This window comes from Cyprinodon variegatus, unplaced genomic scaffold (genome assembly GCF_000732505.1).
Source record: "Cyprinodon variegatus isolate N-32 unplaced genomic scaffold, C_variegatus-1.0 Scaffold66, whole genome shotgun sequence".
NCBI lineage: Eukaryota > Metazoa > Chordata > Actinopteri > Cyprinodontiformes > Cyprinodontidae > Cyprinodon > Cyprinodon variegatus.
The window spans coordinates 1,529,217-1,556,467 of record NW_015150519.1 but is presented as its reverse complement, the minus strand read 5'-3'; the positions used below and the strand labels follow the sequence as shown (position 1 = coordinate 1,556,467).

At 38.4% G+C, this 27,251-nt stretch overlaps 1 protein-coding gene across 2 annotated transcripts; it reads left to right on the top strand.

The window, feature by feature from the left end:
* Window positions 1-2,413: 2,413 nt before the first annotated feature.
* Window positions 2,414-27,222, top strand: LOC107082980 (protein argonaute-1). Of its 2 annotated transcripts, XM_015371882.1 has the most exons (19): window positions 2,416-2,578; window positions 7,209-7,395; window positions 13,379-13,499; window positions 13,818-13,999; window positions 15,832-15,968; window positions 16,252-16,386; window positions 16,980-17,067; window positions 17,488-17,635; window positions 17,766-17,885; window positions 17,996-18,118; window positions 18,230-18,363; window positions 19,605-19,789; window positions 20,191-20,350; window positions 20,610-20,700; window positions 22,767-22,961; window positions 23,115-23,249; window positions 23,340-23,441; window positions 23,585-23,784; window positions 25,095-27,222. In XM_015371882.1, the coding sequence occupies exons 1-19, from the start codon at window positions 2,554-2,556 to the stop codon at window positions 25,201-25,203; spliced, it is 2,577 nt and encodes an 858-aa protein (XP_015227368.1). In that variant the 5' UTR covers window positions 2,416-2,553; the 3' UTR covers window positions 25,204-27,222. The 2 variants fall into 2 exon arrangements, with proteins under 2 accessions (XP_015227367.1, XP_015227368.1); XM_015371881.1 differs by having other exon boundaries at window positions 2,414-2,578; window positions 17,996-18,363.
* Window positions 27,223-27,251: the final 29 nt, after the last annotated feature.

Here is a 27,251-nt window from a genome sequence, read left to right as displayed (position 1 = left end):
TATGCTGACTTCATAAAAGCATTGCAAAAATCATCACAAAATAACTTGTGTGATTTCAGATTTACATAAGAATCCCTCCCAGAATTATAACTTAAATGGAACATGCTGTTCCAAAATGTACTTTTAGGTTTAATGAAATTCAAAATCTGATTGATATGGAAATTAAATATATGTGTTAAGGGCTTTGTCTATTTGAGTAGGCATTTTGATTATTTTAATAACAGAAGTATGTTTAATTTCTGTTTAATTTCCCAATGTTTTCTGTAGTACTTAGAAAAGTCTGACTCAATAATTTGACATGCAGAATATGTTTTGAAGGTTTCCTTCAGATCTTCATTTCTGAAAAACATCTTCGAAGGCAGTCCAACCACGGACTTTCCTGATCTAGGTGTGTCATCTGAGGCCTTTATTTTCATTTTGGAGACCAGAACTCTTCTAATAATTTCCATCCAGTTGCTAAAGGGGTCAGCTCCTTTGTGGCCCATTCTCTGATGCCCACTTAAACATCTAAGAGGTGGAATGTGTTACACAGCATTTGTTTACCAACCTTTACTGGATCCTAACACATCTTCTCAGTATAAGTGGCATACCAGAGCTGTTTTCTTTTGCTGCGGCATATTTCCTGTTAAATGTCAGCTTTATAATAATGAGTGGAGTCAGACAGTTAATTTAGGTTGCACCATTCATGCAAAGTCTGATTGAAAAAAATGATGAGCAGGGAATCATTGAAAGACAAAAAGAAAATAGCTCAGAAATATAAAAACATTACAGAGAGTAGAATAAAAAATAAATGTATTAAATAGATGTGGTCTAAAACTGGTCTTTGAAAAGTTACTCAAACCACTTATCGCTTTATAGGCCAACATTTGAATTTAAAAAATATGATCTCTGACCAACAGTGATTAAAGAATGATTAAAGAACTGGAGGATGTGATAGATAGGTATTTTGTGAAACGTGTATAATCAGCTGTTTAGTTTTTAAAGTATATCACCTTCTGAATATCATATCAAGTTTTTCAAAACTTAAAAAAAAAAACAGAGGGCCCCTCTGGTTTTGAGACAAATTTCTCCAAATTGTATTTGACTGCAACAGTTTTGTTTCTGTTTTTATTCAAGCTGCACATACTTTTAATTTAAATTTTACATATTCATTTTTCCATTTTGATTCAGATTTAAATGAAAAGTTGTAACTAAAAAGTGAAGACATGACAAAAGTAAATTTAAAAAAAGAAAGAAAAAAATTATATAGTCTTTAATTTCATACACAGACCTGACTATTTCTATCTTGTACATGATATGCATAGTTAGATCTTAATTCATTTAAATTCTGTTAATGTTTTATAATGGTTGTTTATTTAAGGTGGAAGAAGTTTGATAGATAGCTAGACAGACAGACTTTATCGTCCCAAAGGAAATTTAATACAGACTCTGGCTGCTATATAGTCCAAACTGTGTCACACTGCATTCACACATAAAAACACTGCTTTGGAAATTCCATTATAAGACAATAAATAAATACATAAGGAGGTATGTTACATACATTCAAAATACAAAAATAATAATAAAAAAATAAATGTATGTATAAAAACCCTTCTTTAAAAAAACTGTCATAAGAGATAATGAATACGCAAAAAACATGTAGGTTTAGTTTAAATTTTGAATACCATTGCTGATTCTACAATTTACTGCTTGATGTTGTTTATTGCTTTAATGGAGATAAAAGTCAGAATTTTATCTCCATTAAAAGTCAGAATTCTGAGATTAAAGTCAGAATTTTGAGATTTAAGTCAGAAGTTTGAGATTCAAGTCAGAATTGTGAGAAAAAAAAGTCAGAATTCTGAGATTACAGTCAGGATTCTGACTTTTCTCCCATATTAAACTGAAATAATATTTAAAAATCAGTTAACTTTTTTTTCAGTGACCCTAATCCTCTTTCGTAGGCAAGTAGAGTTTGTTAGTTTGTGAGTTTTATTCCTCTCAGCGCACCCCGGCTGTAATTAGCATACCTGCGCTGCAGTTCCCCTTTCAGCCTCTGGGGTGTGACAGCAGGTTTATCATCAATTCGCTTGCACTTTTTTTAATGGCACTGAAGAAGTTTTAGATGTTTGGGGGGGTGAGGGGCTGGCCTTTTTTGTTCTGCTGGAGAATCCTGCTCCAACAGTGAGAGGGGCGATAAATCACTGTGCCGTGGGCCAATGGGCCGAATCACAGCACGGAGGAGTTGACTCCGCGCTCTGGAAGAAAAGCCGTTAGAAAGAAGAAGTTTACCTTCCTCCAGCCCGACCGTTAGCAGCAGCGGCTCCAGGGTCAACGGGCAAACCAGTGTTTGCCAGCAGCTAGCAACGTTAGCCTAAACTCCTGTGCGGGTTTGGGTGGGTGGTGGGGGGGTTACTTGTTTGGGGTTAGGGGGCGGGGGTACACCGAGTAGGCAGAAGAGTTAACGCCGAGAGGAGGGGGCTGGAAGACCGAGACGCCTCCAGCCTGAAGGGGCCGGCGGTTTGGCCACAGCACCCCGTACTAGCTAGCCTGTACCTTCGCGGCTAAGTGAATGGGATGGAGCCGGGAGCGGCTGGCGCTGGTAGGTGGATTTTTTTTATGTTTACACATAAACATAATTTAGAGTGTTATAAATATAGCTCCAAATACACGCAGCTGTTGGAAAAGCTGGGTGCCGTAGCCGACTCAGCGATGGGGGATGTAAGGAAGAGGCAAGCCACCATCATCGCATAGTAGACGCTGAGAGTAAAATATTGCAGCCCGAATGGCCAATATTACCTATTTACTCAGATTTATAATGTAGTGCTTTTTAGCACTGACAATTCACTCAGCCATGCGTGGGGAGGGACAGGGAGGTCGTGGGAAATCTGTGGTGAGGAACGAGGAGATGAATCCCGCCTTCAGCAGCAGCTGGCTGCTCCTTGCTTTCTGAACACCAGCCTCCCCCCTCCTCACTGCTGCTTTCCTTACTTTAAGCTGCTCTGCTAAACTACGTTTAACACCATCACCTTGCATGCAGCATTTTTAACATCCTGAGGCCCGCCATCTGTAGCTAGAGGTGAATTATTTATGAATATGGCTCCAGAATAAATCCACAATAGTAATTTTCACACATTTTCATAGTTTGGTTTGTTACTCTGCATCAATACATTTCTAATCTGCAGTCAGAGTTGATGTGTACTAGAAATTAACTTCTATCTGGAGGCACTGAAGGGTGCAGGCAATCAATTAAAGCAACTAATAGGAAGAAGTTGTTCTGCAGTTTTATTTTATTGTTAAAAAGCACTTAACTCTGTACCTACCAATCTGACATCAAATCCCTGAAATGTTTGCAATGCTGAGTGTTGGTCTGAGTTCTCAACCTTTTTTCTGACCTTCTAGACAGTATTTCCTATTCTGGAGTATTGTTCTATAAATTGATATTACATTTTCACATAGACAAGTGAGATGAAGATTATAAATTGTTTATGATATGATTGACATGAAAAGGGTAGTTTTTTTTATACTTTCAATACTTGTAGAATGGTGAAAAGACCCCTGACCCCTATTTCTTTGTATGCTTTTGTATCTGAAGTTTGACAGTTTAACTTGTCACTCTTCTCAGGTGGATCAGTTTAGTTTTAGTTTTAGTAATTAGCCTAACAAGCAGGAGCTTCCTAGAGGGACCAGATAAGCTAATAAAGAATCTCTTGTACTTTATTTGTTTTGATAAGCAGTTACATTTTCTTTTTTAGAATTATAAGTTGCGTACAGCAATCTGGCATAGCCAATCTGATTTTTAAAGCTTTTATTTCTCTTTAAAAGACACTGGAAATGAATGCAAAATGGCAGTTTTAAGGCAGTACTTGTTAGTTCAACAACCTAGAAGGAAAATGCTGTATTATTTACATTTAAGGCTCCACGCTTATATAAAATTTATATTACAAACAAAGAAATAGATCAATTTATATAATTCATTCAGTTTTAGACTTGAAATCATCAGTTTTGAGACATTTCATGAGTGATCTGACCTGTTAAAGATAAAATTGGTTTGAACTCAAAGCCAACTGATTGGTTCATCTTATTTTTTAAATTGCACTGATTATTATCTTTATACAACAGTAATTATTTTAGGGCTGCAACTAACGCTTATTTTGCAAAAGGATTCATCTGTCGCAAATTTTATTTAGATGAATAGATCAATAATCGGATTGCCAAAGGTTCCTATAAGAAGATTTTTTTTTTACTAAATTAAACCAGGTGAAACTAAACCTTTTCCACTTGAGGAGTTCTGGATAGAGCATATTGACAGACAAAAACAAAATGTTTATATTTTTTTTCACAATTTTGATATAATTGCTGCTCGAAGTGGGTCACTGTCAGCCAAAGGAATGTTTTAGAGTCTCTATACTCCAATTAATGATTAATCGATTACTAAATTAGTTGATTATTTCAATAATCGATTCATCACGATAAATCAGATTCATTGTTTCAGTCCTAAATTATTTAATTATGTATGTCTTGAAATGGTCTTGACATGTATAAATTCATCAAGACAAACCAAAAAAATGGCAGGTTTTCCAAATGAGCAGTAATGACCAGAAGAAAGTAGAGAGAACCTCGGGTCGATGTAGGCCAGGATATAACTTTCAAATAGTTCGTATGTATCTTGCTCCTCGTTACGTCACTGTAAAGACAATAAGAGGCGTGCAAGGCTCCAGTTTAAGTCTTTTACCGCCTGGGAGAGGGATTGCTATTGTGTTGGGATATGAGAGAGCACTGGCTCCACTTCTCACCATCTGCCTTCACTGGCACGAGGGAGAAGTGTGCGTCTTTGTGAGTTAGCGGACAGCAAGGGCCGCACATTTACACACATGTATCCTCTCCAGCTCAAGGCTTGCACGTTTCACCACATGTCTTAGATCTGTGTTTACTGTGTTGGTTGGATCTGTGGTTTTACTCACATAAAGAGGCGACACTCAGTTTCTTTTGGCAGAGCGCGCTTTTTCACATCAGGACGACTATTCCTCATAACTTGAAGGTTTTTGATTTTTACGGCAGATAGCTAAAGCAGGGGTTCTCTAGTTTGGGACGCTCTCCCCAAAAGGCCAAGGTCTCCCCAGCTCTGCATGATCATGGTGGCTCCCTGCCTCCTCCCACATCTTCCAGCAGCCTTACACATGAACACACACAGGTCCCCTGATATCCATGACAATACCGTGTTGCTGTGGTGTCTCCATGGTGAGGCTGGGAATGTAGAAGAGGGAGGGGTCCTCCTGTGTTTCTGAGTGTGTTCACCGTAGCAAGCGCACTCCCTCCGTCGTTGTATTTCTGTGTGTGAGATGGAGGAGATGGGCAGCTGGGGTCTTTGTTTTGGTGGAGGAGGGCTGCTCTCTGGGGACCCAAAGGTTAGGGCAGTGGGCCCCTCTCAGGCAGGAGTCAGAGCTAACTTCACACCCAGTACCCCAGTCTGGGACACTTCTCCCTTTCCAAACCTGAACTCCAACCAACTTTTCCTAATAAAGAAGTGAAACAAAATCCTGCCTTGAAAATTCTGCAGTTTGGCTTCATTGTTTTTGAAGTTTTAGTTATAGATGAAAACTGAATTGGGCAAAAAAACTTTTCAGACTTAAGTATTAGATTTTTGTTTTCTTCATACAAATGAAACAGATACGTTACATTCAAGTTATGCTTTTCGATGAATTGTATACTAAAATATGATTTAAAAACAGTTTTGGTTCAGCACTGCAGTGCAAAGTATGAAACTCAGATTCATCAGATCTCATAATTCATGGCATTTTTTAAAATGCTCTTTTTTGTTAATTAAATACTTTTTAAACTAATGAAAGCCCAACATTCATCTTCTCAAAAAAATAATATTGCATATCTTCTGAAAAGTGTGTGCATGTGCCGCACTGCAAAATGTACTTTGTCGGGCTCGTTTTGCATGAATTGCTGCATAAACGGAACGTAACATGGATGTGAAAAGGTGGTAGGTTTGCTCAGGTGTAATGGCTGGTTAATGATGCACTGCTATAATTTTGCCGTTAACCCAGTGTGCGCAGGGGCCAAGCCATTAAACAAAACAGCATGAGAAACTTTAAAATGTCTCTTCACTGACGTTGGACTCTGTAGATATGTCAGTGAACAGGACTTCCCAAATCATTACAGGCTGAAGTTTCCCCAAACTTTAAAATGGGATTTGCTTCACAGACTGCAGTTAATCCTGCTGCTTGTTTTCCTTTCCTCAGTTTTCCTTCCACTTAACCTTCCATTAATTTGTTTGAATGCAGTATTCAGTGAGGAGACCTCCTTTTGTGTCCCACCCCCTTATGGGGAGGGGCTTTGACAGTATTTTCTTTATTGGTGAAAATCACAACAGAACATTATTGCATTCTAACACCTTGGTCCATTGTCTTTAGTGTATTTTTTTTAAAAACAACTTCAGAAGCTGAACAAGATGGTCTCATTAGCTGTAAGCCAAAAATATCAAACGGGGACGGCTCTTATCTTTTTAATGAATCACAGTTAGATTTTGAATTAAACTACCGGTAAATTAAACTATTACTATATTAATGATCTAAAGTGTTGCATCTATATATGATCTTGGGCTCCTTTTTAAAACCTTATATGTCCTTGTGTTGTAATAATAAAGCGACTGGTAAACGGCTTCTTAAATATTAGAATCATCAGTAGTTGATGTAGTTCTGCAACAATAATAATTATTCTAACCTATGTCTTTTCCTTCCCTCTATGTGTGTTCTTTTTTTTATCTCCATTCCCCCCCTTCATCCCAAATGTTTTATCTTGTTCTTTATCTTCTTTGAAATCTTTCTTGCTCACCTTGTTTTACTCATTTTCTTTCCCACCCTTCCACTCACTCCTCTGTGGTGTATCTCTTTCCTCCACATTGTTTCTGGTCTCTCCTATCGTCCCTCTCGTACCTTCCTGTCCCGGCTGCTGGATGCCCACTAATCATTTCATTTTAACTCCTGCCTACGCTTCCTTCCTCCCTTACACCAACATTTGCGCCCCTCTTTGCCCTTTTCTCTGCTTTAACTGTTTCCTTCCTCTCTGCTTCCTCTTGTGGATCTTCTAATTCATTAAATCAACTTGAATCTTTTCTTTCTGTGAATCTCACCTTATTCTACTGTCTTTTTTTCTCGTTTTTTAACATTGTTTCCATCTGTTTCCTGCTCTTGTGGATGCCTCCCTGTAATGTGTCTGTCCAGTGCCCTTGGGGGTCTTCCCCCCACCCCTGCAGCAGGTGTTTCATGCCCCTCGGCGGCCAGGCATGGGCACCGTGGGCAAGCCCATCAAGCTGCTGGCCAACTACTTTGAAGTGGAAATCCCAAAGATGGACGTCTATCACTATGAGGTGGACATTAAGCCTGACAAGTGCCCACGGCGAGTCAACAGGTAAGCAGTATTTACTATGGTTACGCCGTTGGTCTCAAGCTTTACTGGCTTTATAACCATTATAGAAAGTCTATTTCCATCATTTTCATTTAAACTGTGCAGGAATGTATATAATTCCTGTATATAATGCCCAGAATTTCCCCATTGTGGGGCGATAAAAGGGTTTTCTATTCTATTCTATTATGTAATGCATAAGTTGGATTGCTATTGTCATCTAGTTGTTAAGATTAGATGATATTAAGTTATCTCAGGACTGTGCTTTCAGTGTCGCATAAGGAAGGAAATTCCGGACATTAAACATGGAAAATTAATCTATAAAAATAAGACGGAAAGTACATAATTTAGTTTTTTAACATGATTTTATCCTTATTATTACATCTGCAAGGAAACATTCTTTTATTCTGAAAAAAGTGATTTTAACTAACCCACAATTTGCTTTGTTATGGTTCGGCTAAAAAGTCTGCAGCAAATATTCTGTATTCTGGATCACTGCATCCAGATTTTATAAAACGATTAAATGAAGATGGCTAGATTTACTTTGTTTGTAACATGCTGCCCTCACCTTTAAAATCTAAGCCTGGTTCTCCTGAGATTTGGCCTGAATATTGGGTACAAAAGCAGCTCGGTGTAACCTATAATGTGTGGTTTTATGTTCCACGGAGAACGCAGAGGAGTTGTATCACGCAGCATTAATGTTGAGGTAGAGGATCTGAGATGATGGTAGGTTCTGTATTTCTGATGAGAATCCATCATTGCTTCATAACAGTGTTGTAGATCAGCTGCACCTGCTTATGGGAGGATCTGTTTTTCAACCTTCTGCTAATTCTGAGCTGTGGAGCCCAGTGGGCAGCTTTCAGAACTTATATCCCTGATTAAATTGTCCTCCTGGATGATAAGAAAGGTCAATGTTTAGGACAATAAGGGAATAGCTGTGATGCGTTAATTTGATCATTGTTAATAATGCATAACAGATCAGAAAAACAGCTTCAGCTTACAGCTGGAGTTCCTTTAGAAAACAAGTGATTTCTGAACCACAGCTGTTGCTAGGTGATTGGTGTGTTGAATGCAGTCCAATAATCTGGAAATATTGCAAATGTGAGGTTGGCCAAGTTTTTTTATTTATTTATTTATTTATTTTTTACCTAGTTGACAGCGCTTGATGCTTGGTACAAGGGCAACACCAGTGTTCAGTTGTTTTATCTTTTTAAGTCGTGATGGCTGAAGATCAAACCATTTTGACTTGTCAAAAGGCTTATTTTGTTATTTTCTCTAACCTGCTCTCATGTTTCTTTGTACCAAAATCCAACAGTCCCAAGCATACTTGGGTTCTATTTATCATTGATTAAAATTGTGGTTTGCCAGAATTTGTGTTTTTATATATGCTTGCTTTTGTGGGGTTATAACATATGTTAAAAGGCTGATAATTATGAGGAACCCCTCGCGATATACATTTTTACTTGTAAATCCACGTGTATATTAGCAATTGTACAGATGAGATCCATGACATGGCTCTATTTATTGATCTATCTCTGTGCACGACCATGCCCGCCACGAAGACGTTCTGCAACCGTCGTCGCACACCTCAAAAAATCCTGACTGAGTGTCGGTCGGTTGCAAACCCGCACAGACCTCAAGTGGAAGTTCGCAGACAAAAAGCAGCTGTGATTGGTCCTTGGTATGCCTTTCCGGCTGTCTGTATGGTCGTCCCACTTCGCTGGGGCACGTCATTTTTTAAAACCGAGGAACAACTACAAAGGTAAACTACGACGAAAGCTTAATCAAGGCGGTTTGGAAGTACAACCACTTGTACGATGCCTCAGACAAATTCTATAAAGATGCCAAGGTCTCTGCCAAAATGAAGTTCTCGTGACCATCCACCAAAGTTTTCACGGGTTTTTGAATAGGCTTCCCTTTGCGCTTTGGTGGGAAACTGCTGTGCGACCCTAGAAATTCCAGACCGATGGTGCACAAGCATACCAGCAAAACTGGTTCGCGACCAGACCCAATCGACATTAGATTTGTGCGACTGCAGAAGTCTGCTGTCAAAACACAATCACTAAACATTAATGTCATCAAAACGGGCAACAAATATGGCTCCTCTGCAGTCAGTGTGCTCACCAATTGTACAACAGAACTATGGTAGTAAAAATATTGGATGCTCAAAAAGTGAATTATTTTGATTGAATAGTTTGTAAAATCCATCATTTTGGTTCCATATTTATCACTGGGTTGTATTGGGTCGTCCATACATGCTCTAGTAAGCTCCTCTGGGCTTCACATTTTAGTATATTGTAAATGTGGGATAATAGGCTCAAAACAGCAGCAACAGTTTGCTTTCATCTACAGAGCTGTAAAACACAACAAACATGACAGCATAGTGATGGCAGTGGAATCGTGGTCAAGAAATATGATTTTTTTTTATATAATTGTTGATTGATTTTTTTTTTTTTTCAAAGCAAACCATGACGGGCAAGGCATCAAGGATGATTTTCTTAAAGCTAACGGAAATTCGATTATATAGGAAAGTCAGAAACTGCTGAAAAGAAGTTGCAATCTGCAGTGTGTTGTATACTTCCCTGTTAATGTTAATAAACAAGGTTTGCGTTACTTTCTTAGAAATCGTTTCCTCCACTGTGGAAACAAATTTTATCAGTTGACCAGCCTCTTTCCATGCATGTCTTTGATCAGAATCATTAGTTATGCCGAGATTAGGTTTAAATGAAACAAATGGAAAACAACAAAGTAATGTATAAGATATTCACACAGGATGGTCAAATTTCCTTCAAGGGAAATGGTGATTTCTGACTGGATGAAGAAGAGCTCAGATATGGGCTGCAACACTTCAAAAACAGCATTATGTGCATTTTATATGTATTATTAAAATATAATCAAAAGAATGGAAGATAATTGGGAAGTTAAAGGAAAATGGAGACACATGGTGTTTTGTGGTGTTCTCTGTTTGGTTTTTGTAAGCCTTGTTTGCCAAGTTTAGTCCACTGTGTGGGAAATATTTAACAGGTTTTATATTTACCTGATAGGGATAATTTACAATACTTTCATAGCTTCAGGTATTTTTTTTATCTGCTGTCCCCACCTTAGAGCAGAGGTTGTGAACATCTGAAAACAGCCATAAAGCTGAATCTGTAAAGTACATTTCCAAAGCAAATCACAAAGCGGTAACAACAACACAGTCATCTCGGCATAATAACTACCGGTACTATGAAGTGCCATAGAAAAGATGGAAAAAATTGTTTACGTATCACATAGAACTAGGGGCAATTACTCGGATTAATCGTGATTAATCAATTATTGAAATAATCGCCAACTCATTTAGCAATCAATTAATTGGTATAGACTGTAAAACATGGCTTTAGCTGACAGAGTAACCCACTTAGAGCTGTAAACACATGAAAATTGCAAATTATATATAAATATTTAGCTTAAGGTTTAAAAAAATGCTTACGTATATCAATATGCTCTATCCAGAATTCCTCAATTAGAAAAGTTTTAGTTTCACCTAGTTTAATTTCGTAAAAAAATCCTCTTTGATATTTGATACTTAATCCATCTGTCGAAAAAATAAACAACAGATTAATCGATTTACAAAACAACCGTTAGTTGCAGCCCTACATAGAACCTCTCTGGTTTAGTTTTAGTGTTTTCGTACCTGGCTTTTGCTGGTATAAAACGGAGCCATCTGTCACAGGACATATTCTATTATCTATGTTTGAACTCCTAATTTCTTCTAGGCGGTTTCCTACATACTTTTCTACGAATTATAATTTTTTATTTCCACCATTAACCTGCTCAATTGAAATATGATCATGACTCCAGCGACCAGTAAGAGATCGCTAGGATTGAAATGTCATGATCCGATATCCTAAATCAGTCTGATATTAGCATATATACGAATATTATAATAATATTGACCTGCATCTAAAATCTGATATAAACAAGCTGATGGAAACACTTTGCTTCCATCCACTTCTGTTAAAGTTTATGCAACCCACTGATTAATAAGATTGTCCTCTGTTTTAATATATCCCATCAAAACTTTTCTAACATCCCCCAATACAGAAAGAATGATATGAGTGAGTATGATATGTGCTGAGATCATATCAGGATCAAATTGGAAATTAGGAAGTTGTATCGGGACGCCCCTAGTTTTTAGGTATTACCTTTAAAAGACTGGAATATAAAAGTCAACTGGACCATACATGGTTTAGAAACAAATGAGTAGGAAGTTATAAAAGGTTTGTGTAAGATAATATAGATATGAAACTTCGTAATTAGTATGAGGCTAGAAAAGGAAGTCATAAAAATGGTAATTATTACAGATAAGACAAAGTCCATCCATAAAATGCAATGGGTTCCAATTGATTGTATTTATTACATCACATATAGATGCATATAATGGGGTTTTGAATTGAGAAAGCTTTCTGTATGAGAAGTGAAACATCTTCAAACTTGAAAAACAAATTCCAGTGTTTTGTTTTTAACTTTTTTTTGGAAACAATAATGGGGTTAACCAATTTAGTGTTTAAGAACATTTTGAATTAAGTTAAATCTACTATGGAAATAGACTGGATAGGTCTGCCATGTTGATGGGGCTCATTTTTAATGATGGCTTGTTTACAATTTTCTTCAGTATCAGGACTGATGCTGATTTTAATATTGGATTGGTACACCTTTACTAGTAATCATAACAATACAATGTATTTTGCTTCCTGGATTATTTCAAACTCTCTTAATAATTATGAGATCAGGGGTGTTTGGTTAATCCCTAAAGCAGTCAGATCGGCTCTGTTCCAGTTTGAATAAAGGAGAAAAACAACAACACTACCTAATAATTTTTCTGAGTGGCTGGTTCTTTCAAACCTTTCCCTTTATAATCTCCTGACATTTTGTTTTTCTGTCAAAAGACATTAAGAAATAATAAAAAAAAGAAGGGAACAAAAGACTTGATATGTTCTTTAATTTCCAAGTGTGATATTTTATTCTCACCATCCCAAACATGTGGGGCTAGAGGGAGTTTTGGATGGCTCCCTGAAAATAAAACATGAAAAACAAAAATCAGGCAGTTTTTATCTTTCTACTTTTCAGGAAAATTGTCAGGCATACATTATTGTTCATGTTTGTTGTCCTGCTTGTATCTAAGCATGGTGCCACATGATTGGCTGTTAAGCCTCCCAGTTGTCACGTGTTTCAGTGCTGCTTATTAACAGAAGCACAGTAACTTTGTTTATTGTCTGTCACTTGGCTTTAACCCCAGAGTTGTGATGCCTATGATGACTCAGTCACTGCTCATTGTCTCAGGGTTCTGGATAATTACTGAAAGCAGCTTTGATAACCTAAGAAGAATGGTAACGGTATTTGTATTACCTGTCTGAAATCGGACAAATGTTTGCAAAACTTCAGAGCTTAAATTATTTCATGTTTTAGAGAAAAATAACCAGCATCCATATGTTTAAATAAACACCTCTGCCATCTTCATTTTGTAGTTTCTAAAATACTAGTTGATTTAGTGATATAAATTAGAAACTGGAAAATCGTTAGCTTTGGTATCATACCCTGTAAATTGGATATCTCGTAATCTCTTTCAAAATTCTAAAAAATCTAGTTTCCTCTCCCTGGAATTGGAAACACAAAGGGACCAATAAGGCAGGCAGAGGTTGAGACCTTTGACCTTTGTCTTTTTTGAATATCTCCTCACCCCCCCCAACGTTAAAATGAGAACCAAGCGTTAAATCATGGCCTCCCCTCTGCCACCTGCACTCACTCGCCCTTTGTCTTGCTGCTCCCCCCTCCAGTGACGTCCATGTTGGACCCAGCAGCTGTATCCCAATCGATCAATACTTGATCACATGAAGACACGTCTCCGTCTCCCTGATGAGGCTGCTGGTTCATTCGGCACAATGGGCTGTCGTTTGTATTCTGATACTCGTTAAACTAATTCTATGATTGTATGTCTCAATTCCTACAGAGAGGTGGTGGAGTACATGGTGCAACATTTCAAGCCGCAGCTCTTTGGTGACAGGAAACCAGTATATGATGGCAAGAAGAATATTTACACCGTCCTAGCACTTCCTATTGGGAGTGAGAAGGTAAGATGTTTTTTGTTATACCAAGCCATCGAAAGATGCTTATCTTCCAAGGAATCCATAAAGTTTGCCTTTAGTTTTGTTTCGATGGGATTTAGGTGTTTCTCTTTGGGGGAAGAATTATTTAACTGCTTCTTTTTCCTTTGTCACCATTTACTGTAAGCCATATAGGCCAACAGTACTATGGAAAAAAAATCCCTGCAGCTTTAGATAACTCCAGGAACTCTGCTGAAGTGGGGAAAGGCACATGCCACAGGAAATGTTTTTCTTTCTCCCATTTTTAATTAATTGCAGACCTTAATGCTTTCCTTGTCCTCCCAGGTGGATTTTGAGGTAACCATCCCCGGTGAGGGTAAAGATCGAATCTTTAAGGTTTCCATCCGCTGGCTGGCCAAAGTATCATGGCGGCTGCTGCAGGAAACTCTTGTAAGCGGCCGGCTACAAGTCCCCCTTGACTCAGTTCAAGCCTTGGATGTGGCCATGCGTCATTTGGCCTCTATGAGGTGCGTCATAGAAAGCTGTCCCTTTGTTGAGAAATCAAATAAGCTCCTTAAAGATTTAAACCTGTTATAGAGTGCCTTGCAAAAGTAACTATTTCCATCATACATTTATAATTTTATTGGGGTTTTTTGCAATGGATCAACACAGTGTTACACTAAAAATATGTGAAAATTTGGTGGTCATCTAAATGCAATTTCATCAGCATAAATCCAGATGTTCTGTGAAGGCTAAAGAGGTTGGTTTGAGAAGTTGGGTGAACATACAGCTGCAGAAAGACCAAAGAAAAACAAACCGTCCAGGGATTTAAATGTACCTTTGGTTCAACAGGAACATTAGAATATATTTCTATTCTTTCCCATACAATTGTAGAAACCTGTTAAAGCATGACCCCAGGCTCACACCGACTCCGGTCTTACCGTTGCGGTGCGGTGGGTGCGGCGCCGCAGTGATTCCAAGTCATTAAAAAGACGTAAACCTCTCTCACCGGCTGCTGAGCTGTCCGGCTGCGGTTACCGAGACACTCCGGCGCTGCAGAAAATTCCGCAAGAAAGCTATCCTTGCGGCGTGCCGGAGCCCTCCGCAACAAGCTCTCGCAAAAATCCTTTATTTGGGCCGTGTTATCGCGTGAAGTTACGTGAACTCAAGTGAACTTCTGTTAAATCTCCGGACCTGTTGCCGGAGCCGCAGAGCCGCACCGCACCGTAGTCAAAAGGGCGGTGTGAGAGGGGGTGTGCGGGAGTTGCGGTCTCCGTCGGCTCGGTAACCGCACCGGAGCCAGTGTGAGCAAGGCCTGATTGTACATTTTCAACATCTCCCAGAACACTGCTTCATCAACAAAATCCAAACATTTAGTTCAACAGCATTCCTACACTGACAGGTTTGGTAAGGAGAGCTTTTATCAGAGAAGCAGCCCAATGGGCCACCATAACCCTGGAGGAGCAGCGGAGATCCATGGACCAAGTATGAAATCTGTTGACAGGATCACCTTAAGTTGTGCTCTCTACTAATCTGGATGTTAGAAAAAAAAAACAGAGTTTAAACAGAGCTGTAAGATTCATGTGAACTGAGTTACAAAACAATGACTGAGTGATGCAGTCAAAGCCACAAGTCTTGCAAACTGAGGAAACATTTGTCTAGGCGTGCAAAGCTAAAATAAATCTGATGAAGGATTTGCAACTTTCATTGCAGCTAAAATTAATTCTATTGAGCAGGAGTTTTCAATGTTTTTTTTTAGTTCAAAACTCCAGATGGAAGAAGAAAATAAGCAAGGAGCCTGTAGCTCTCTTTGTCCAGCAGCTGCTTTAGGTGTGCTGACAATAGTTTAACATCAGGTAACAAAGAATTCATCTGTTAAGCTCAGAAGGTTTTAGACCACAGTTAACACATCTTGATGCAACTTTTTGGTACCTGTGTGAAGGTAACACACAAAAGATGTTTTGCTTTTCTATAATGGATTAACCGAAGAGATGAATAAAAACAAATGTCTCATTTATTTTAACATGTAAAAACAAAACATAAAACTAAAAGGAGATAAAATATTGTTTTGCTTTCAGTTCACATATTTGTGCTACTGTGTTGGTCTATCACTCTCACTTAACATCTCGATAAAAAAAATATATATTTTTTTATAAGACACAATTTTTTTTAAACCAGACTAGTTTGGGGGTCTAAGTTAAACTTTCTTTATTGGTGATAGATTTTTTATTTTATTTTTTCGATTCAGATCAAGCTGTACATCTTTTCTTGTTTATTCATTCTAGAGAAAATCATGCCCTCTCCATGAGCGCATAGCCTTAATAAGCACAAGCAAATTTTTCTGTTCTCCTCCTATTAGGTACACTCCAGTGGGTCGTTCTTTCTTCTCCCCACCTGAAGGATACTACCACCCACTTGGCGGGGGGAGGGAGGTCTGGTTTGGCTTCCATCAGTCAGTGCGTCCCGCCATGTGGAAGATGATGCTTAACATTGACGGTAAGTCATAAATGACAGCACTGACTGCTGTGTGTAGTAATTCGGTGATCTAAGTGGCTTTCCTGACACTATGACTAGTAGCTACCAGAAATGAAAACATGCATTCTGTGACAAACATGCAGCTTTTCTCTGAAATGTTGCTTTCTTTCTACCAATATTGAGTTTTTTTTTTTTTTTTGTATAAGTTCTAGATGAATGCTCCCAATGTGGATAAAAGCCTTTAATTCTGCTACAGAAGGTGGAACATTTTCAGGACTTTTTGTTGCTCTCTGTCTCCCTCTAGTGTCTGCCACGGCCTTCTACAAAGCCCAGCCTGTGATCGAGTTCATGTGTGAGGTTTTGGACATTCGCAACATTGATGAGCAGCCAAAGACTCTCACAGACTCTCAGAGGGTTCGCTTCACAAAGGAAATTAAAGGTGAGGGAAAGAATCTCCTGAACAAAATATAGTTATCTTTCATGAGCAGATCTGATTGTAGAAAAAGTTACAGGCCATCAATTGTTGTTGGTAAAATGCTTTTATTTTGTTTGTTTCCTATACCAGCCTAAAGTTTGGAGAAGTATAGAACATGATTTTAATGTTTTCCAATTTGATAATAATGGTAAAAGCAAAACGGACTATAGAAACATCCTTTTGTTTCCGTTTTTCTTTTTTCTTTCTCAGTCAGATTGTTTTGAGTCTGATTCAAACTGTTTGATTTGTCTATCTGAAAATGTCAAATTGTATTTATGATTTATGCCACTACCAGTGGCATAAATCATTTGAACTGAATTGACTATTTATTATATGGTTTGACTTAAATATTTCTTTGTTTTTTAGATTTATAAAATTTTAATATAGAAAAATTATGAAAAAAATACGTTTGGTTTTGATGTTTCTTATTGCTTTTATGTATAAAATGCTTGAAAAATTTTAAATGCTTAACCTGGCTGTTGCTTACTAACTCTTCCTCATTTAATATATTTTTATTTTCTTCAGTTTTCTAATGGTATCGATTCTTTTGTTTGTAGGCCTGAAGGTCGAGGTGACACACTGTGGACAGATGAAGAGAAAGTATCGTGTATGCAATGTCACCAGACGTCCTGCCAGCCACCAAACGTAAAATCACTTTAGAATCAAATTAGCACAGAGACACATTCAAGTGTAATAGCTTTTAGTTTTTATTTGAATTCAATATAAAAACAAATGAGTGATAAAACTTAAATGAAACTGTAAATTCATCAAAGATATTAACTCTCAAGTGAAAACTGTTATAACTGATTTATACAGAGTTAAAGTTTTTTTTGGAAATACTCATGATGTATTAAGATATTGCTTAAAACAAGTAAAACTAATCCAAATATTTGAGAAAATTGGTTGCAGTAATTGATATCTGAATAGATTAAAATATTTTTTGATTGTCAAAGGTTTAGTATATAATGTGAACAAGTCTTTTGTAGCTTGTAAGAAAACTCTGAAGAGGGATGATGTATTGTACTCATTATGGCACAGCACTGATGGACACCTTTTCACGTTTAGGTTTCCGCTTCAGCTTGAGAGCGGCCAAACGGTAGAATGTACAGTGGCCCAGTACTTCAAGCAGAAGTACAACCTGCAGCTTAAATACCCCCACCTACCTTGTTTACAAGTTGGGCAGGAGCAAAAGCACACCTACCTTCCCTTGGAGGTAAGGAGGAAGAGAAAGACTATTATTTTGGCAATCTAATAAGCTGTAGGACAAATTATTATTGTATTGTAAATTATTGTGTGATTATTATCATCATCCCCAAACAATTGTGCTATTTTTTCCATTCTAGGTGTGTAACATTGTAGCTGGTCAACGGTGCATCAAGAAGCTGACAGATAATCAGACTTCCACTATGATTAAAGCCACGGCTCGCTCTGCACCCGACAGACAGGAGGAGATCAGCAGGCTGGTAAGATCCAGAGAACGTTTAATGGAGGCCATACATGTGACATTAGACCATATAACAGTGATTGGTGGTGCAGGCCGTGAAATATGACGCCTGTCCTTGACTCTTTACAGATGAAGAATGCAAACTTCAACCTGGACCCGTACATTCAAGAGTTTGGGATCAAGGTGAAGGACGATATGGCTGAAGTGACTGGCAGGGTGCTGCCAGCTCCTATTCTGCAGTATGGAGGACGGGTAAATGCAGCTCATCTATCAGTACCACTGCAACAGTTAAATGACATGTTTTTCCCCAATCACAATAAACTAAACCTTGGTTGGGTTGCACGATTTTTTTCTTCTATGCAGAACCGTGCCATCGCTACACCCAACCAGGGTGTGTGGGACATGAGGGGGAAGCAGTTTTATAATGGCATTGAGATCAAAGTCTGGGCAATCGCCTGCTTTGCCCCACAGAAACAGTGCAGGGAGGAGGTGCTCAAGTAAGTGCATATAGAATCCTGATTTTTTTTTTTTTTTTTCTAAGAAGGAAGATTTAGAGAGTTTTCACTCATGTTCCGGAAAATGAAAAATGTCATTAGATCCAGTCAATCTTTTACAGATATTAAATCAGAACCAAGTAACTTTTGCTCTTGGGCTCGCCCTACTGGTTCTTTTTGAGAACGCATTCTCATATAGGTTGGAGCCCCTTCTTATATCATCAAACGTCTTCTCTGCTTTGTATTTGGTTTTACCATCAGTCAGTCTGTTGCAGTAGTGCCATAGACTGTATATGAGATCTAGTGCTTTTAGTTAAGTAAAAATTTACTTTGTTGTTCTTTACATTCATTTTTTGCTCCGTCTTCCTCTTTAACTCTATTTCATTAAGAAGTGCAATACATTCAGGGGTGTATTATTTATTTTTTTTTTTAAGAAAAGTCTAAAAATGAGCTGCATATGTCCTCAGCAGTCTTTAAACTTGTTTCATGCACTGCAAGAACTGAGAAGCCTGTTCCTTGTCTTGGGATGGTAAGAATATAAAAAAAGTTTATTTTGGCTTAGAATATTCAAACAGTTAATTTCATTGAAAGTCCTATCGCCATGTTAAAGGAAACACAACAGCAACACGGATTCATTTTTCAGATTATTTAGAAATCAACAAATTAGTAGTTAAAGTCTAGCTGTTAATTAATATCATTATAAATAAATGTTCTGTGAAGCTCTTAGAGATTTAATATAACAAAAAAAAGTTGTAAAGAAAATATATCATGAAGGCAGCTCAGGGTCAAAGCTAAGGAAAAATAAGGGACGTCTCACTGAGCATAGTTCAGTCAATCAAGCAAAAACAGAAAGACGATGCACAAAAGGATGCATCCTAAACTGACAGTACACATAAGGTGGGCGTTAATCAAAGAAGTAGCAAAAAAAAGCTCATGGTGACTCTAACATAAGGGCTGTGAGGAGCAGCTTTAGAGGAACAACCTGATAAAGAAAACAATAAAAACTACAAAAGACTTTACACAGTATAAAGTCCTGAAGGAAGATTAACCAAAACATGGTGGAATCCACAGTGGAACGACTTGGATCTCAGTCTTATTGGATGGAGAATATCAGTAAACATAAAATGAACCGTTTGGTACCCTAAAAAATCCTGAATGCTGTGAATACCTCCAGTGCACTGTTAAATTCTGCCTTCATGTTTCCATCCGGACTTTGTCGTGACCTAAATGTGGATTTAACTCAGGAACTTCACAGACCAGCTGCGTAAAATCTCCAAGGATGCTGGAATGCCGATTCAAGGCCAGCCGTGCTTCTGTAAATACGCCCAGGGAGCCGACAGCGTGGAGCCAATGTTCAGACACCTGAAAAACACCTACTCTGGTCTTCAGCTCATCATTGTCATCCTGCCTGGAAAAACTCCTGTCTATGGTATGCTATTTCTGACTGGTTGTACACTCTTCAGTTTGGAAAGCATGTCCACATTTTTGGGAGAAAAAAGGATTTAAAAGCTGAAACAAAAGGCAGCTGCCTACCTGTTGAGCCTCATCACCCACTCAGGGCATCATGAAACACAAAATAGAACAAAGCAGGCTCAGGACCATCAGTCAGTTTGACTATTATGTAAGGAAGGAGTTTTACTGTTTTAGTTTTTAATTTCTACTTGATAACGGAAGCATATTTATTAACATTGTTTTGATTCTTGTGAAAATAATGCGGATTAGCAGTAGTGAACGTGGCAGCAGGTCTGCTTAAGATGTCCATGGCTGTAAACTTATCATAACTTGTCATCCAGAGATATTCTTCCTAACGCATTTAAACTCTGTCCTCAGCGGAGGTGAAACGTGTTGGAGACACCCTCCTTGGTATGGCCACCCAGTGTGTCCAGGTTAAAAATGTTGTAAAAACATCACCGCAGACGCTATCTAACCTCTGCCTAAAGATCAACGTGAAACTTGGAGGAATAAACAACATCCTGGTCCCTCACCAACGGTGAGCTTCTGTTGCTACATTCGATGTATTAGAATATTGACATTTGTAGATCTGGTGTGAATAATTAATAGACTACAACTGCCATAGTTTACATCATGGTCTGCTTCTATCTGTAAGATATGCATCATCTTCTGGGTTAAATCTGATCCTAAAGGGATTTAAAGTTTATTTTAGTTCCTCAGTATATGATCTTAAAACTAACTTGCTCTCCTTGATGATCAACTGTAATGTGAGTCTCCTCTTTAATGTGCCCCATCAGGTCAGCTGTGTTTCAGCAGCCGGTTATCTTCCTGGGAGCAGATGTCACGCACCCTCCAGCTGGAGATGGCAAGAAGCCCTCCATTACTGCTGTAAGCAATCACTCATACCTTCATCAATAGTTTTATTATTTCTTTTACATTGCTTCTAGAAGAAAAAGGGGAACCAAATGTTTGGACTAAACTCATACAAACGGGTGTATTTCACTGTTGTCTCTCATAGTAACAAACCAGTATGGGATTTTTCTTTTTATAGTACCTTGGTGTTTACAGAAAAGCTAAAAAAGGAATGCATAACATGTTCTAATTTCCTTTACTTTAACAGAGGTAGTCCTAATTTCAACTCTGGTTAAAATGATTTATTGGTTATTTTGTTTTTTTGTTATCTGCAAATCTCTTTATTTGCAGTGTTAGACTCACAGAATTGGCAAATGTTATTAGTTTTTAGGTTCCTTTTTGGGAGAATATTAAAAGGCTGAACATTAGCCTTCAGATTAGATTAACTTTGTAAGATTAGAGTCTTTCAAAATATGTGATGCATTTTTTCAACAGTAGTGGTATTGATGTTCCAGAGGAAACTAAAGGCAGATGTTAAACAAAACACCAAATTGATTCAAGCAGCAGTAAAGAGCAGCTAGTGTCTACAGTCTGCTGTTTAACAAACAAACCACACATATTTTGTCAAATACAATGGGATGTCATTTTCCACACTATGACTGCAGATCTATCCAAATGACAGAGTTGGTGTTCCTTTCAGCTAGCTGACCGGCAGTATGCAGCAACAGGTAGAGGAGGGCAGCACTATTACTTTCTGTTGCTGTTCATTTCAACACAGCTGTAGAAACTCTGGATTCTTATTAACCTTTTTCTTCTCACCTTGGAATACGGTGATACCAGAAATTGTACCTTACTTTGATCATTTTTACTTGGGATTAAAATGATTTAAATAAATAAATTAATTAAAAAGGTTAACATGGAAACAAAAGTTCACACACATGTATAGTAAGGTTTTAAATGGTATTAATCTTCAGCTCCAGATTTGGTCATTCGATATTACATTTTATTGCTTAGAATTGCTTTTCAGCACCTAACAAAGTTCTTTCATTGTTCTGTGATGGCTTCAGTCATGCCAAGTTTATTGGAGCCATTATTTTCTGCTCACATAGAAATAGGAAGGACACGGAAATAATGCAAACTTAAAGATCTGCATGAAAACTCTGATGGAAGTGGTTGCTTGGTAACTGGGACTCTGGATGGCTACAGCGCTCTGTATCGAAGGTTGTAAGAGAAAACCACAGCTATAAAAGGTATGAGTTAGGGAAAATGGTTGCAACGCCTTAAATCTTTTATACCAGTTTTCTATACGTCCTATATTCTACACCTAAATTCCTGATTGTTTTTTTTTTGTTTGTTTGTTTTTAACTATAAAAAACAGAACCCAATAAATGTACCTCAGGCTAAATAAAAAATATATTTGTTCCGAGTCCCTGGTTAACACACAAACTCACTCTTTACCTTTATGGCCGATGTCATATTGAACATCTAAGGTGAGTCTTTTTTTTTTTTTTTTAAACAAAAGGGGGGTTTATAGTAAGGGCGGAGCTGGGAAACAAATGTCTCATCACTGACTCACGTTCAGAGGAAATGGCGTCAACCCTCGTCCGCACTTGACCTCAGCTCAGCTGTGGTTGGCTGGTTTGTTGCTTAGCAATCATGACAAATGAATGAGTCACACAGACGGAATATGGGAGAGGTGAGTGCGTACTTTGGAGTGATCCAGTGTAGAAGACACCTAGTAGAAACGGATTGTCATGTAAACATTGGACAAAAGAAATATCTGTTCAATGCTGAGCCTCTTGCATGTTCCTGGTGTGGCCTTTTAGGTAATGCTGGATGAAAGATAAAAGGGGCAGAAGGACATCAGGACTATATCTGTGCAAATCCTTTTAATTAGTGCAAACTCATCTAGAAATGCAGATAAACATTGCTTTCATTTCCAAACGGTTAAATATTCTATCCTTCTGAGATGGTAGGAGGAGATTTCATTGACGAAAAACATGACTTAACTCTTCATGATGTCTTTAGGTGATGAGTTAATGCAATGTGCTTCATAATACCTCAACCAGCTGTTTCTGTTCCTCTCCTGCTCCCTTCTCCAGGTGGTAGGCAGTATGGACGCCCATCCCAGCAGATACTGTGCCACTGTGCGTGTCCAGAGACCCAGGCAGGAAATCATTGAAGATCTGTCTTACATGGTGCGAGAGCTGCTCATCCAGTTCTACAAGTCGACCCGCTTCAAGCCCACCAGGATTATTTTCTACAGGGACGGGGTTCCTGAGGGACAGTTGCCACAGGTATATTGTTAAAGAAAGGTTGGAAAAAAAGACTTCTTTTTATTATTTTTTTTTTTTGAAGGGATTGTTATCTAGATTGTTTTTTTGTTTTTTTTTCTTTTTGTTTTTTCCAAATTTCATGTAAAGTGCTAATTAAGTTAATGTTCTCCTCAGATTCTTCACTATGAGCTTCTGGCCATCAGAGACGCGTGCATAAAGCTGGAGAAGGATTACCAGCCTGGCATCACTTACATTGTGGTGCAGAAACGCCACCACACACGCCTCTTCTGTGCTGACAAATCTGAAAGGGTGAGCAAATCTTTATTGAAAATATGCTACTATTTAATTAGCTGTTTAGCGGTTATATATAATTATTAACTAATCTGACTTCATTCACAGATTGGGAAGAGTGGAAATATACCTGCAGGGACTACAGTGGACACCAGCATCACTCACCCCTTTGAGTTTGACTTTTACCTGTGCAGCCATGCAGGCATACAGGTCAGACTAACAGAAGTAGTTTAGGGCTGGTTTGGTTTTTTTTTTATTTCCGTAAACCACACTTGGAATGTTCCAGCGGGTTTACTGTCCTGTTTTTAAAGCACGCATTATTTCAATTGATTTTTCCACTTCTCTGTCTCAAGGGCACCAGCCGGCCGTCTCATTACTATGTCTTATGGGACGACAATCGTTTCACGGCAGATGAGTTGCAGATTCTGACCTACCAGTTGTGCCACACGTACGTCCGATGTACCCGCTCAGTCTCCATCCCTGCGCCGGCCTACTATGCTCGGCTTGTGGCCTTCCGTGCCCGCTACCATCTGGTGGACAAAGAACATGACAGGTTTGTGTGTGGTGCATTTGACCAGATTTCTTTTAGACGACAACCAAATTTAAAGAGATTTACTTCATCCTATATGTACTATATACTCCATCATTCACTAATCTGGTCATTTTATCTTAATGGAATGGTATTAGATAAAAATGCAATATAATAATATCAATAAAGTAATGATCCAAACTTTAATACTGTAGTTTAGTTACACAGAGATTTACATGAAGTGTTTTATTTTTGATGTTCTGATCATCTTGACTTGCAGCTAATAAAAACATTGCAATTTTACCCAAAATTAACCAGATAAAAAGAAATCCAGCTATGCCAACTAAAAGAATATGTCAATGAACTGAACAGCATTTGCACACAGTGCTAGGCCATCATTTTGCTTTCTGCACCATTTAAGCAGTCAGTCTGTGACCCTGCTGAGATCTAGGTTAGTGTTCATAGTAACCTTCACCTCGTCTGTATTTTTGACTGCCATTGCTAATTTCTCTTCATAGAATCTCTTTGCCAGTTAATGTGATGTGATGTGGTCAGGTGCCACTTCTTACTAGAGATCCCATCACTATATAGAAGCAACAAGTGCTTTACAATTTGCCAAAAGGCTTCTCTAACTCTGGATTTGATAAATCAGTGAGCCAGTACAGTATGTGAAATGGTTCCCTCCATCATTTCTGACATTGAAAACTTCACATTGGACTTAAAGCAACTTGGATGTTGTGCCTCTTTACTTTGCCTCCAGACTGTGGGAGCTTGATTTTCAAATTAAATGCAAATTTGAAGAGCAACCTACCCCCTTTCCTCCTATCAGTTTAAACTGACTCCAGCTTTAGTCAAGGCTTTGTGAATCTCCTATATAGTTGTAAATGGACTTTATATACTTTTATTGCTATTTTTTTTGTGTGTTTGTTCCTTGCCTTGCTACTGCACTGTAATTTCCAAGATTGGTATCAAAGTATATTCAATCCAATATCACAATCCTCTAAATACTACGGTTAGTGTGATTGAGTTTGCAGCTTTTTCTACCAATTCTTTACAGCCCTGTAAAGAGTGAGCTCTTTAGAAGTGACTTTTTTTTAAAGACGTCAGTGGCTTACTGCTGGAGAACTCTAAACACCGAAGTCAGTTTATATAATTATAACATTTATGAATGAGAAAATCTTTTAGGTTGGTCTAATGGGTTCTTTTAAAACTCTGAGAATCTTAAAGTTTTTATTTTATTTTTTATTAATTGTTAAGAATTTCCCCTTTTTCATTGTAGTGCTCATGTGATTTATTTATTCAGTGCATCTTCTTTCCTTTCTGTCACTTTACAGTGGAGAGGGCAGCCATGTATCTGGTCAGAGTAATGGCCGGGACCCCCAGGCACTGGCTAAAGCTGTTCAGATTCACCACGACACACTGAGGACCATGTACTTCGCCTGAGCTGCACCAGCCATCTTCACCGTCGTTCCTTTTCCTCATTTCTACCAGAGCGGGCAGAAAACCCACTCCCACCTCATCCCCATCCCTTACTCCCAACAATTACCCACTACACACACTCCACAGAGCTGCCAGCCAGTCTGCTTCTATCCAAAAAAAAAAAAACACAACCCCCTCCTGTAAACACAGGCTGACACTGCAGCCTCATGCACTCAAACGGTTTTGAATATTATTGTTATTTTGTTGTTTTTACTTTATCAGGATGGTTTTAGGACTCTTTTATGTTGGATTTTTAAAAAGTGAATATTATGTAATTGTATTTTATGCTACCTTCCCACTCCTGTTCATGTAAGTATGCAATAGGGACAGGAGAAAAAATAGGCGCTAGATAGGAGAAGGGAAATATCGTAAACATTTTTTTGTCTTTTGTTTTTAACTGCCGCCAGAACGCTGCCTCTACCCATCCTAAAACCAGATGCCAGTGTTCCAATCCCCTTATATTGGGGATCCTCCATTTGGGCGGTACTGAACACGCACACTTACATGTATCATTTCTAATTACTACATGACTTACATTCTTGTTTTCTTTTTATGATGGTATATTTTGTTGTTTTTTATGTTAAGCAGCCTTGACGAGTCTGAGATATGGTACATTAGCACTTAGTGTTAGCCTGTAGGTGCCACCATGCCTGCACATAAAGAGTTTTAGTCATTTGCTAGTCCTCCGCTATTGGGATTAGCAGCGACAGAAGGAGCAGTATAGATGCAGGAGAGATGTGCTGTTGCACTCTTAGTCCTGATTGGCCAGTCCCTTAGAGATTTAGCCTATAGACGCCAGCCTAGTATAACACTAGAGGGACCATTTGCATAGAGTGTATCAGATATACTTGCACCCCATGCACCTAAACCAGCATTATTAACCAGCCAAAAGTGATGCCAACCAATGAAAAAGGGGCACTTAAACAGGAAGATAATCTATTATTTCTGTATCCATTGCTCTTTTAGGATTTATGAGGCACTTTTTTTGTTTATGTTCTAACTAACTTTACAAAAGGATGAGCTTGAATACTCGAATGGCCCACTTTAAACTCCCACACTTCCATTGTTTTCAGAACAAAGGCAACATGCAAAGTTAACACACTATCTTGGACATTTGAAAGCAAGAGAGCAAATGGATCAGCCGTGTTTCAGAGCTGAACATGCTTTCAGCTCTGATCGTTCTGCACATAATCATTCCTACTAGTATTGTTTGCAGTGACGCCACAGTGCATTCTAACTCTCTGACTCTCAGCATTCTTATCATACCTTACACTCCTATCTTCCATACGTCCTGCTCTTCCATCTGCAGGCATTAACATATCAGCCTGGAAAACAAAAAGCACACCCATCAGGCTCCTGGTCTCTGTCTTGGCCTGTAGAGAAAAACGAAGCCGAATGCACTTGTCTCGTGTCCCATTCAGGCCAAACTATCACTCATCAGCATTTTTTGTCACTACTGTTTTTCCACATTATAGACCTTCAGCGTCCTCTGCCCTAATCCCCTAGTCTGTGTTTGCCAAATTTCTATTGGTGCTCTGTGTGCATGGGCGGCACAGATAGGGAATTGCTCATTGGACAGGGTGGGCCCCTATTACTACTACTTTATATGCCCTGCCTTTACATCATGTAACTCTCTGGATATATGGGAAAAATGCATGTATCTTTTTATTTTTGACTGGATATTCTGAGCCACCTTACTATGGTTTTCTTAGAGGTAGGAGCCTTGGGCTCACCACTGCCTGTCAATTATTTTGCCTCAATTGTGTAATGGTTATAGACTATTTTTTTGTCATGAATATTGTGACTATTGTCAAAGGTTCCTCAAGAGGGCACTGTGGAGAAGGTCTCGCAATTCCTCTTCTGTTGTCCTTAAAACGCCTCAAATCTTGTCTGATGGTCAGAGGCCCCTAATGTCGAAAGGGAATCCGGGAAAAGAGATCAGACAAGTTTGATTTCAAAATCATATTTATGGACTTGCCTAATCAGAATGCCTTTGTACACCGTTTTTCTGA

Bases quoted from the DNA above. Each gene is read 5' to 3' on its own strand.
- LOC107082980 (XM_015371881.1), top strand. From the start codon at position 2,554: ATGGAGCCGGGAGCGGCTGGCGCTG. The intron at 2,579-7,208 runs GTAGGTGGATTT...GTGTCTGTCCAG, and splicing joins GCCGGGAGCGGCTGGCGCTG to TGCCCTTGGGGGTCTTCCCC. The intron at 16,387-16,979 runs GTGAGGGAAAGA...TTTTGTTTGTAG, and splicing joins CTTCACAAAGGAAATTAAAG to GCCTGAAGGTCGAGGTGACA.